Raw genomic sequence first — 12,732 nt, 5'->3', positions numbered from 1 at the left:
AATATTCAGGACATCTAACACATAATGCAGAGCACAACTTAATCATTGTTTTATCCAGTATTCAAGCGGTTATGAAAATATTGGGAATGGTTTTTTTTTTTTTTTTTCCTGGGTTCTTTTCTCTATCAACTAAAACAATCTCAAGGAAGAGAAAGTGATGGATAGCAGGATATTATTTTATTTCAGTGGTGCATTTGCAGGAAGCTAGACAACTTTCCTTCACCATAGAATGACTACAGCCAAAGAGCTCTTTTAAGGTGGCACAGTTTGTGTATTTATCCATATACTTGCAAGGGTTGGCTGAAATAAACCAAATGGTAAACAGTTAGATGATAAAGGGATAAGTCAGTCCTAAATCAGTTACAGGGCCGGCTCTATGAATGGCGGGGCCCGATTCGAATACCCGGCGGTGGTCCGGGGTTTCGGCAGCACTTCGGCGGCGGGGGGTCCGCTCCAGGTCTTCCACAGCACCAAAGGACCCCCCGCTGCCGAAATGCCGCTGAAGACCCGGAGTGGACCTCCCCCCCAGCTGCCGAAATGCCCCCGAAGCCCCGGAGTGGACCCCCCCTCCCCCCCGCTGCCGGGTATGTAAAAAAAATGTAAAGATTAATTTTTAGGCACGGGGCCCTCTTAGGGGAATCGGGGGAATCAGCTTAATGCCGGCCCTGATCAGTTAATTGTTTCCCTTTCAAAATGTATTTTTCAATCCATTGTCTTCATAAACCTATGTAGTCTTGTTTGCCTCTCTGTTTTTGTACCCGCAATAACCTGGTGGGCCTCATTCTGAGCTCCATTAAACTAGCTTCAGTGGAGTTACACTGATGTAAGTGAAAGTAGAATCAAAGTTGTGCTTAGGCCAGGGTAGGTATTAGTCACTGGCATTTACTGAATATCACTTTGAAACAGAAGATCAGCCATATCATACAGTGTAACAAGCCAAAATCAACCATGGTACAAATCAACTGAAGTTAGTGGAGATACAAAAGGACTGAACTGTAATGTTGTACCAAGAATAGGATGGTTTATTTTCATTTTTGTTAGGCATTTATTGTTCTGAACACAAATTGTTGTTGGTATAATAATAAGCACCTTTCCTCTGAAGATCTCAGTGTTCTTTAAACTTTAATAGATTAAGCTCCACAACAAAGTACAGTGAAGTAGAGAATTATTATTTTTCTCAGTTTCAGAGACTGGAGTGGGAGGGGGGTGAATGCAAACTGGAAGGTGAAACTATTTGCACACTTAACCATATACACACTTTTGTTCACACTTAATTGCGGCCTGCAAAGCTCCAATGCATATGCAGAGCTCTATGCATATGTGTAACCCACCAGCTTGTGTGTGTATTGGGTTTGTGTGTCCCTAAGTGTACAGGGCTGAAAAACTTTAGATTGAATACTTAATATAGAGTACTGAGGTCTCCAACAGAGGGCACTGCTAGCACTACCTAGATTACATAGCCCACTGATGTATGTCTAGCGCTAGGACAGAGCTGATGGGATTTACTTTACCCATGGCTGTTTTAAAGGGACTCTCATTTATTAAATATTGTCCAAAATAGCTACTTATATAGTTTGAGAGATGCCAGAGGGTTTTATTGTACGGTTTGCGGTGGGGGCTGCAGCCTGGGCCATGCACCCCCTCTCGTGGCTTCCCAGGGCCGTGTGACTCTCTCCTCCCCCCCCCCCCCCCCCCCGTAGCTGCAGCTGGAGCTGTGTGCCTGTGGTTGGAGCTGGGACTGTGTGCCCTTGCCCCGCAGCTGCGACCAGTTCAGGAGGCTGCGGCCACTGGAGCCAGGGCTGTCCCCCCCATGGTTGTGGGGCTTGGCCTGTCAGTCTCCCCCATGGGACTCCAGCTGTCATTCTTCCCTCCTACCTAGCTCTGCCCCCGGGTTATTTTTAGTAGTCACAGACAGGTCACGGGCTCCCGTGATTTTTGTTGGTTGCCTGTGACCTGTCTGTGTCGTTTATTAAAAATAACTGTGACAAAATCTTTACCTTGGATAATAATGAAGGTTATCTAGCATTTGTATTTATTTCTTCAGGGAAGATTTGGAAAGAACAAAAAACCATTAACTTACTGCAGAGTCCTCGGTCGCAGGCATTAGGGCAATCGCCACACGCTGGTCCCTGTTTGTACGGTTTAGCTAAGTTTGCTGCATTATTTCCTCTGAAATTAAAAAGCAACCCAAACATAATATATCCCTTTAAAATAAAGTTAACATACTGTATAATTTAGAACTAATTCCATAGATTGTGTGTGAAACCTGCTCCTAAACAATCCTGTTTTAGTTCAAATTATGCTTTGGATATAGGATGTTCTATTTGAAAGGAAAGAAAGACACATTTCTGTGGTTATAATATTTTATAATTCAATATAATAATTTGGTCCTTGTATAGAATATACAGTAACACAATTAATCCTCTGCACCTTCCATTCAAAGAACTCCAAATATGTTGTGGGCAGGAATGAAATAACCCTTACAGCACCCCTTTGAGGTAGGTCAGTATTAGAGGTGTACAAATACTAAAATATCCCCTTCTCCCTCTGAATATTCATTTACAACTAAATCAAAAGCGGGGGGAAGTAAGCAATAACTTGTGCAGGAGGAGGGTCTGGGAGGACAGGGGTGACAATGGGGAGGAGCAAGCAATAACTTGTGCAAGAGGAGGGGGAGGGAAGTGTCTTGCTGCTGCTTCTGGAAGGGTGGTTTCTGGTACTGGGCTCACCTCCTTTTACTGAGCTAGGTGGGCTCCCTTCAGCTGAGTGAGCCCTTGCTTGCAAGGGAGGGTGGATTTTACCTCAGGGACTCATCATACTGCAGGGGAGGAGAGGCTGGTGCAGGGAGGCTGAGCTTGCCAGGCCCATGTTCTCTATGGGGTGCTCCCAGAGCGAGCGGCCGGCTGGGGCCAATGGGCAGGGGCGGCTCCAGGCACCAGCGCACCAAGTGCGTGCCTGGGGCGGCAAGCCGCGGTGGGCAGCCTGCCAGTCGCCGTGAGGGCAGCAGTCAGGCTGCCTTCGGTGGCACGCCTGCAGGAGGTCCTCCGGTCCCGTGCCTTCGGCGGCAATTCGGTGGCGGGTACGCCGAAGGCGCGGGACCGGCAGACCTCCTGCAGGCATGCCGCCAAATCCACGTTACCAGCGGACCTCCCGCAGGCATGCCACCGAAGGCTGCCTCACTGCCGTGCTTGGGGCGGCAAAATACATAGAGCCGCCCCTGGCAATGGGGCATGATGCAGGGGGGTTGGTCCCGGGAGTGAGGGGCTGGCCGGGAACAATAGGGCCCGGGCTGGCTAGGGTGACGATACATCCTGTTTTGGCCAGCACAGGCCCCTTTTTCAGCTCTGTCCCAGCCGTCCCTACTTCTTCGCCAAAACTGGGCATTTGTCCCGGCGGCAAGGCAGAGCAGAGAGAGGCGGCAGTGCCGGGGGGTCATCTGAAGGCATCAGCAGCAAATTTCTCTGCTTTCCCGCTGGCAGGCAGTGCCGGCTTCAGAACTGACCCCTGGGCAGCGCAGAGATGGGGAGGGGGGAATCCGCCTCAGCCGGGGGAGGCACGGAGCTCGAGGGTGGGATTAGCCTCAGCCGGGTGGAGGGGGGATTGAGCCCCAGCCATGGGCAGTGCAGAGCTGGGGGGAGGGTTCTGCCTGAGCTGCGGGCGGCACAGGGCTCGGGGTGGGGGTCAGCCCCTGAGCTCGGAATGGGGGTCAGTCCCAGCCCTGGGCGGCATGGGGGGGAGGGGTCAGCCCCAGCTGTGGGCAGCACAGGGCTGGGAGGGGGAGACCCTGCCATGGGCAGTGCGGAGCTCGAGAGGGGCAGCCCCAAATGTGGGTGGCACAGGAATGGGAGGGGGAGACCCCACTTTAGGCAGTGCGGAGCTCGAGGGGGGAGCCCCAGCTGCAGACAGCATGGAGCTCAGCCCCAGATGTGGGTGGCACAGGGTGGGGGGGAGTTAGCTCCAGCCCCGGGAGGCAAGGGGAGGGTGGCTCGGGCGAGCCCTGCAAGGGGGAGGAGGGCGGCTCTGGCGAGCCCCTGGATGTCCTGTTTTTAGTTTAAAAATGCTGGGATGAGACCTACATTACTTTCTGTAGCCTCTTCTCCTCCCACCCTCTGGTGGCACCTTGCGTTACTGCGCCTGACCAGACAGGTTCTTCGGAGCAGCTCATGCTGCCCTCCTGCCCAGAGGGTTTGCGATTAACGCGCATTAAAAAAATTAACACGTTAATTGTGCTGTGCATTAATCGCACACGTTAACGGCAGTTAATTGACAGCCCTACCTAGAAGGTTTCAAAACATCTTACAAAGTGTTTCAACTTAAAGGAAATATATATTGGTACGTACGCGGGACAGTACTGGCAAACATAAAAGTACTGCCACTTATTCTGAGGACAGTAGGCAACTGCACATCCAATCTGGTAAGAATGATACCAAACCACCTGCAGGCATGAAAATAAGTACATTCAATCAGCAAGGCTTCGTTTCAATCATGGATTATTTGAGAGCCCCTTCATGAGCTCACAGAAAAGCAGCTCTTCAGTTCATGAACCCATAACAGCCCTGTGGGAACTGTAGCAATTGCTTACATGGAAAAGTAATATCAAGGAAATATTTCTGTATATTTAGCTTTTTGAAAAATGCAGTTTAGCAGTTGGGAGAAGGAGGAGACTGAAACGTGTGACCAACCATCTTTTGTAGAGCACCTATATGATTTTTCAGACAAGAAAAGAAATGTTTTGTTTCTAATCAATGCTTTGAAATGTGTTGCTTTGACATTTCCAAATCAACATTTTTCAGAAATTGTCATTCCACAATTTAGTATATTATTAGTAATTTAAGATACTTTGACATTTGGTCCCATGTTGGGAAGAAGAAAAATATCAAAATATCATAATTTTCTGCTGGAATATATCTTATTAAAGACCTGATCCAATGCCCTTTGAAGTAAATGGAAAGACTCTGTATTAGTTCAGTGGATTTTGCATCAGGCAGGGAATGAGAGATAATAGTAATAAGTTTCTAGAGGTACAGACTCCTAACTTTCTTTAATTACACAGACACAGTTCCATTGACTTTGATGGGGACGCATGGGTGCTCACATAAATAGATTTTATTTCCAGACTGGGATCACTTTTCTTCCTACAACAATATTTCATTTGTTGGAAATTTGTCATTCATCTCCATACCTGAGTGTAGCCACCAATAGGGGCATTGTCTTTGATTGCTCCAGTACCATATTTGAAATTAGACACTTGATTATACCAGTTTTGGATTGCATCAGACCAAGACAGGGGATAAGTTGCCTGAAAAATATTTTCACCACAGAAGACACCTGAAAATAGAAATGAGGCAGTTTCAAGACAGTGTGAGGACAAGGAGAGAGACTGTAGGAATAGCAGAAATGTGAGTTGCACCCTACAGTTAGGTTAACCACCATATTTCCACCCTGGGCATTGTGTCTAATCAGAGATTCATCGATTCCAAGGCCAAAAGGACCATTGTGATCAACCAGTCTGACCTCCTGTATAGCACAGGCCATAAAACTTCCCCTCAGTAATTCCTGTTTGAATTAGAACAGATCTTTTAGAAAAAAAAAACATTTCATCTTGATTAAAAATTTCCAGAGATGGAAAATCCACCACAATCTTGGTAAATTGTCCCAATGGTTAATTAACCTCACTGTTGAAAATGTACACCTTATTTCCAGTCTGAACAAAGCAGTACCTATAAGCCAGTACCTCTAAGAAGGGAATTATTGACCTGATCCAACCCCAATGAAGACAATAGAAAGAGTCCCATTAACTTTCATAGGCTTTGGAGCAGGCCCTGTATGCCCAGAGATATTCATTTGCAGACTGTTTAAACTAGAAGCACCTCATTAAAATACTAGATGAGAAGGGCAGATTAAAAATAACACTGATTTCTAGTTAAAAGATACCACCTGTTCTTGGATTAACAGGCTACCATTAAATATTAGATTAAAATCATCTCCCCCCTCCAATAACTGTTTATGGTGTACATACCACCTGTGCAAACTTCTTTGTTTGTAAAATTCATCCCTGTGCAGAAGACTCACTCAAAACTTGTGCATCATTCTAAGTCCCACTTTACTAATTATTTATATTACAATGGCATTTAAAGGCCCTGACAGAGATTAGGGTTTAATTGTGTTGGGCACTCTAATGACCTAGTAGGAGACAGTCCCTTCCCCAAAGAGCTTCATGTCTCAGCAGTCAAGACACGGCACACAGAATTAATGGATTCCTCTCCCCTATGGATTTTGGTGGGGGCAAATGGGAAGAAAAAAAAGTTTGAAGCCATTTTTTCCATGGTGAAGAAAACATTCACTCTCTGGCTGAGATTGTGTGTGTCAAGTTTCAACACAAGTGGATTTTTTCCTTTATTGCATTATAGACCTCTAACTATATGGATCTGGAAGTGAAATCTCAACCTGTCCCATATCAGTGCTCCTGCTCTGCTAAAATAACAGTTTTGCAGTAATATGGTTGTACCTGTACGTCTCCAGATGGTTATTTCAATCACTCATAATTTATAATTACTCTTCACTTACCATTAACGACTCTCTCGTTGCTAGGACTGATGGACATTTTACACTGATCTGCCCATCTCTGAGCATTGTTTGCAGCTTCAAGGTTCCATACCTTAAGGAAACAAGGAGAAATATCATATTTACCTTTTGGTAAAACCAATCCGCAATAGTGAATGTAGAACTAAATACAGATCTGGAGATTATGGCCTGGTTACTCAGGGGGTGTCAGTCCAAATAGCCCCAAGGAAGTCATTGCATCTAGGCTGGTTTATATTAGCTGGGGATCAATGTTATAATGTCCTGAAGATTTGAAGTGGATTGTTCCACTTCAGGGGATCCTGAATGTTATAATGTCTATTTGAAGTGGATTGTTCCCTTAGAGGAAAACTCCTCAGCCCCACAACCTAAGAGGTGACCCTCTTGTCACCATGAATGAATAAACCAAAATCTCTATAGTTTAGAGCCTAGCCCTGAAAAGTGCCGTGGTTTGTGATGGTAGCAATGTCCAAGTCCAATGGAAAGGTCTGTAAACTAGTTTCCAACCTGCTTTAATAATGGTTTGGCAGTCATAAAGGACATGAAACCTGTATTGTACGTTAGAAATAGGTTGAGGCAAGCCTTTTTTGCACAGTTCCAGCACACAAAGATCCAGGAGCTGGCAATCCCTGCAAAGGGGGCCTGGAGGGACAGCATCTGCTATTCCAGGCCTAGGCACCACTCAGGCCTTATTTTGACATAAGTGGTGCAGAGCCCATGTACTAGATTCCTGCACAAGAACTGGAATTTGTCTCCTAGAGCTCCTTCCATTCAAAAATCTCAACACAATAGAGAAATATTATTGATGTAAGATTCCCGGTGACTAGGATTACCAGATAGCAACTGTGAAAAAACGGGACGGGGGTGGGGAGTAATAGGCACCTATATAAGAAAAAGTCCCAAAAACCGGGAGTGTCCCTTTAAAAACGGAACATCCGGTCACCCTACCAGTGACCCTGGGAGGTAGGTGAATATTATTAATTCAGTTCTGTAGATGGGAAAACTGAGGCACAGAGGTGAAGGGCAGGGTTTTCAATAGCACGTGGGCTCCTAAGTCACTTCAGTGGTTTTGAAAAAATTCCTCTGCTCTGCTGCAAGTCAATTACAGGAGTAGATTCTGGCCTACCAGTGCCTAGGCCAATGGCCAACCACAAGGACATGCTTCTCTCCCACTCTTTTACACTCCCCCAGCTTAGCGGGAAAACTGCACCTTATCATGGAAAGGATTCTGAGGGCCAAGTTTGCCACTCTGTGACAATGGGAAACATTTCAGAGCTGTAGGAACAGCAATGCCATGTAGCTTACCATCTTCAGCATGTTTCTGGCAGTGGGATTCACTGCTCGCCGAAGGTCATTATGCTTGTCAACGATCACCTTTTGGCTATCCACATTGAAACGAGACAAAGCAGAAAAACCCAGAGCTGGCTTCTAAAGTGAAAAATCACAGGAAAAGTTTTGTCTCATTTTTGTTTGCCAACTCCCACCACACTCAATGCATTAACCTATAATCCCAGTTGACTATTTTAACAACTACTGTTTGATGATTATACTGTACTCATAATGTTCTTAGGATCTGTTTAACTGGCTCTCATTGGTGTTGGAAGCATCCCCTGGAGTTATGGAGCACTGTCAGTAAATGGCTCTCCTTCTTCTGTCTTTTTAATGAGTAGCAGAAAACCTATCTCTCAGCATTCAGCCCCCCAGTCCTCCATTTAGTGCCTTCCCTTCTGCTTCCCCAGTCAGTAGATTCCCAAACTCCCTATCTGTCTCTTGGTGCCCCAGTCAATCTCTTCTGATTCTGCCCCCTCCCACTGTCCATCCTAATACCCGCATATTTGGCTCCTTCTACCTCCTGCTTCCCTGGCTTTTCTGGCTTTCCCTTCCATTCAACCAGTTCATCAACTCCCTGCTCCCCGGCTGCTTTACACTGTTCCTTTCCACTGATATCTTCTATACCATCCATCTAGTCACCTCTGTCTGCCACTCCCACTAGTTAGCTCCTTCCCTCACATTCCCTTAGCATGTTATTTTCAGTGGTCCCTATCTTGCTGATCCCTCCCCTTCTACTTCACCAGTCAGTGGTGACCCATTTTGTTTTCACCTGCTGGTGAATTCCCTTTTCTCCTTAATTGACCCTCTCAATCCCAGAGCTGGTTTTGGGAATGCATAGATGGGCCTGAACCGCATCCCCAGATCCAAACATCCCTGAATGTTTGGAAAGCACAGATGTGGATCCAATATCAAACTTTGCAACTAGCCTCGGTCTCTAGACTGGGCTGAACAAGATGCTGGGGCCCAAACACTTCCCTACTTTGGAAAAGCTCACATCTGGATCAGCACTCAATGGATTCCTGGCATTTAAGTTAAATGGCTTTAGAGTGAAACCAACTCATGTCCTGCCAGGGAAAGGTTTGTTGTCAGTATCACAGTGAAGAGAAGGGTATGGCTCACAACTAATAGGGAGAAGGATCAGAAATATAATTTTAAAAGATGTTGGAAAACTGGAACGTTACACGTTTTTGAATTGAAATGTCCCAAAATGGGACCCTTAATTCTAATCTCTACTGTACAGTATTTAGTATACAGCATTGAGATCAGAGCAATCAGAGATTTGCTCTGTAATGCTGATGTCAATGGAGATCCTGTGTGCAACTGTCTACATCAGTTTCAAAGAAAGAAAAACGTTTTAAAGGGGGCAAAAAAAAGTATTCTATTCCTGAGGGGACAGTGCAGTTAACAAAAGAGCAATGAAGGAACCCAGTTTGTTATGGAGCCCATTGTGGCCTGCATTTTAGTTTAATCTGTGATTAGAAAACAGTTTTATTGAACAAAATAGAATTGGAGTTGAGTATCAGGAGGATGCTGAATGCATGCAAATGATGTTTCAGGTCATTGTGGGAATTTCCAATGTTATTAATAGGTGTCAGAGGACGTGTCAGGGGACATGGACAACAGGGAGTTTTGGATAGCTGAGATTCAGATAAATGAAGGTGCTCTGTATGTGAATAGCTATGAAGTGTCTGTCCTCTGTGAACAAGCAGTGCCTTCAGAAGCAGCCAGCAGTAAACTACCTGCTTTCCTGCTTGTTTCCATTAGGATGGCAAAGTGCTAGGAAGGAGTTCCAGAAAATAGCGGTCCCTGGTGAAAGCACTACAGCACCAGCATTTCCATACTGACAAAGTTTGATTCTCCTCTTGCTTGCAACAGTTTAAATTAGATATAATTCCATTGAACTCAGCGGAATTACACCAGTATAAGACTAATGTGAGAGGAGAAGCAGACCTTAGCTGTGGAAAGTATTTAAATAAATAAGGGTGGATTATTTGAAGGGAAAAATGTGGAGATGCTTAGAGTACATGCTGAAGTAATGGGTACTGGTGGTCAAATACCATCTGTACTTATGGAACTCCAGGCAACTAACTATTTTGGAGGTGGTTTAGTACAAAACTCAGCCTGTTTCTATTCCTCTGCATAGAAATGAAGGTTCATACCTGTCCAACAGCTTGGTGCAGTGCAGCAAGGCATACGATCACAGTTAGCAGACCCATCTCTGGGGAAAAAATAAACACCATGTCATTTAGTCTCTTTGCTGTCAAAGAGCAGCATTTTTCTGAAGCAGCATTTTTGTTAGTGGAATATATTTCTGGAGCAAGATGGGGTGATTAGGGATGAAGGCAACTTGGGTTCTAACATTTTAATGAGAAAAATCTTCTTTTGTCTCCATTTCTCTTATTTGAAATAACTTGAATGTGCAGCAGTTTCCTGCCTGTCTTCTCCTCACTTTATTAAAGGAGCCTTTGTTCAGTGATGCAGTAGATCAGGATCTCACCACTGCTCTCCTAAAAAAACATAGTGTTGAACAGCTGTGTGCAGGAGAGAGGGGCTGTTTTAACCCATGCTGCACTTAGATGGATATAATAGTCCTCAGTTCCTTGCCCTTCCTCTCCCATATCAACTCCCTCAGGTGACCCAGTCCTCTACCAATTTACACATAGCACTCCATTCCTTGTTAATGTTCTTCCACTCCCTTCTCCTGCTCTGCTAGTTGCCTTTTTTCTGTATTGCTTCCTTACTGCTGATTGCTCAAACTCCCCACTGTTTCCCAGTTTGGCCCTACGCCATCATGGCTGACTTGCCTTCCCTAACTCTGAATTCAGAAATCAGAAGCAGGGAGGTGGGTGAGGTGTAGAGCTGGTCAACCCCCCCCCCCCAGAATTTCTGCTCTATGGGAAGTTCTGATATTTTGAATCCTCCTCCCCCCCCCCCAAATTGGGTAGAAAAGTTAGAATATCAACATTTCTTATTGAACAGAAAGTTAAAAAAAATCAGAAATGTTGAAACATTTCATTTTAGTTCATTTCAACATTGAACTGAGTCCACCTGAGCTTTTGCAATGCCTCATGGAAGTTTTAGTTCCAGGGTGTTTCATCCAGATTCTCCTCTATGGACTGGGCTCCCTGGCTGGACTACACCTCCCATGATGCACCATGGTAGTTCAGAGGGGAGACTGGGATACATGATGGGAGATGTAGTCCAGCCAGGGAGCCCAACCAACAGAAGAGAATGGGTGCGTGAGGCACCCAAACTACAACCGCCATGAGGCAGTGCAGCATCTTAAATGGACATAGATTAATGTTGAATTTACCTGAAATGAAACAATTTGATTCAATTTGACAAAGCAAAATATTTTGATTGGGGTCAACCTGACTCAAAATGCTTCTTTGATTTTCCTGACTGAAAAAAAAAAATATGGCACAACTGATATTTTCCTGCAGAAAATGTTGATTTTGTGAAAACTGCATTTTCTGTCAATGATTTTTTTCACGAAAAATTCTCACATAGCTGTAGTCATGTGTTGGGGAGGAAGGTGTCATATCAGAAAGCAGGCAAGCAGATCAGGTCTCTACACTTCTTGTCTCCCCATTACTAGATATTTTCCCTGATCCCTTAATTAGCCTGCACTGGCAGGGAGACTGGCTGGATGACTCCTACTGAATCTTTTTTTCTATGTCTAGACTCTGTGAGCCTGATTCTGCTCTCACTCTAATGTTACTGAAGTCAGTGAAGATATGCAAAAGTAAAACTTGTGTGAGGAAAATCAAGCTCTTAATATCCCATCATCTCCTAGATTTGATCAGCCCTGCTACATTCACACTCTAAAAATATATTCCTCATACTGAGTAGGGATACCCTGAATGCAGGTGCCATGAGTAGTAGAGGTTACCAAGTTAGGAAACATAGCCTCATTAATCTGTTTTTTCACACCAGCTGACTCCTTGGAGATGCCAGGTTTCTCCAGGGCTCCTGCAGAGCGGCCGTTCAGACTTTTCCGGGAAGTTGGGTTTGGGGTTGATAACTTCTGCACTATGGTGCTAAAACCAAATGTGCATGTGTCCATGTGCTTGTTAGTTTTTTGTTTTCTGTTGTGACCAGAATTGGAGTGAGTATTCACAGAAGTGTTTTTGCAGGATTTAACAAAGCTCTATTCACCTTCAGATGGATGGATGATTCCCTCTGTGTATTTGTATAATACATACATACATACATACATACATACATAATGGGGGGAGGGATAGCTCAGTGGTTTGAGCATTGACCTGCTAAACCCAGGGTTGTGAGTTCAATCCTTGAGGGGGGCCACTTAAGGATCTGGGGCAAAATCAGTACTTGGTCCTGCTAGTGAAGGCAGGGGGCTGGACTGGATGATCTTTCAAGGTCCCTTCCCAATCTAGGAGATAGGATATCTCTATTAATTTAAATTTATTTTTGCACTATTGCTTTTTTAGATGGTCAAGGTATTTGTTGGGACTCTTGATTGAAACTGGGTCATAAGGCCAGGTTACTTCAAACAGCTAACTCAGTGCAAGGTCACTGTGATACCAGAACATATACATGGGCTAAAATTGCTCCAGATGTTGAGAGTTAAATAGCAGATGGTGCTTGCCCTCACAGTGCCCAGATTATGAAAACAGACTATTGTCCCTTGGGGTGATAAAGTGACTTCCACTGGACAAAGCCAATTGAGAGAAAATTTCAGCTCATAGAGCAATATTATACATAACAATAAATATTAGTTTCAGCCTGTTGTATAAACACAGAAACTAAGTAGGGCAGGAATATGGCAGAGATCTGAGAAATCCTGTTTGACTT

General features: G+C 44.8%; 1 protein-coding gene across 1 annotated transcript; it reads right to left on the bottom strand.

The window, feature by feature from the left end:
• Nucleotides 1-10,130, bottom strand: LOC135876893 (serotriflin-like). Its single transcript, XM_065402267.1, has 7 exons — nucleotides 10,074-10,130; nucleotides 7,888-8,010; nucleotides 6,568-6,658; nucleotides 5,183-5,328; nucleotides 4,341-4,435; nucleotides 2,081-2,169; nucleotides 1-300 (listed from the first exon to the last, which is right to left on the bottom strand). Exons 1-7 carry the CDS (start codon nucleotides 10,128-10,130, stop codon nucleotides 173-175), a joined length of 729 nt encoding a protein of 242 aa, XP_065258339.1. The 3' UTR covers nucleotides 1-172.
• Nucleotides 10,131-12,732: the final 2,602 nt, after the last annotated feature.

The sequence above is a fragment of the Emys orbicularis genome, chromosome 3 (assembly GCF_028017835.1).
Source record: "Emys orbicularis isolate rEmyOrb1 chromosome 3, rEmyOrb1.hap1, whole genome shotgun sequence".
Classification (NCBI taxonomy): domain Eukaryota; kingdom Metazoa; phylum Chordata; order Testudines; family Emydidae; genus Emys; species Emys orbicularis.
The sequence above is the reverse complement of the archived record's forward strand: the minus strand, read 5'-3'. Positions and strand labels throughout refer to the sequence as shown.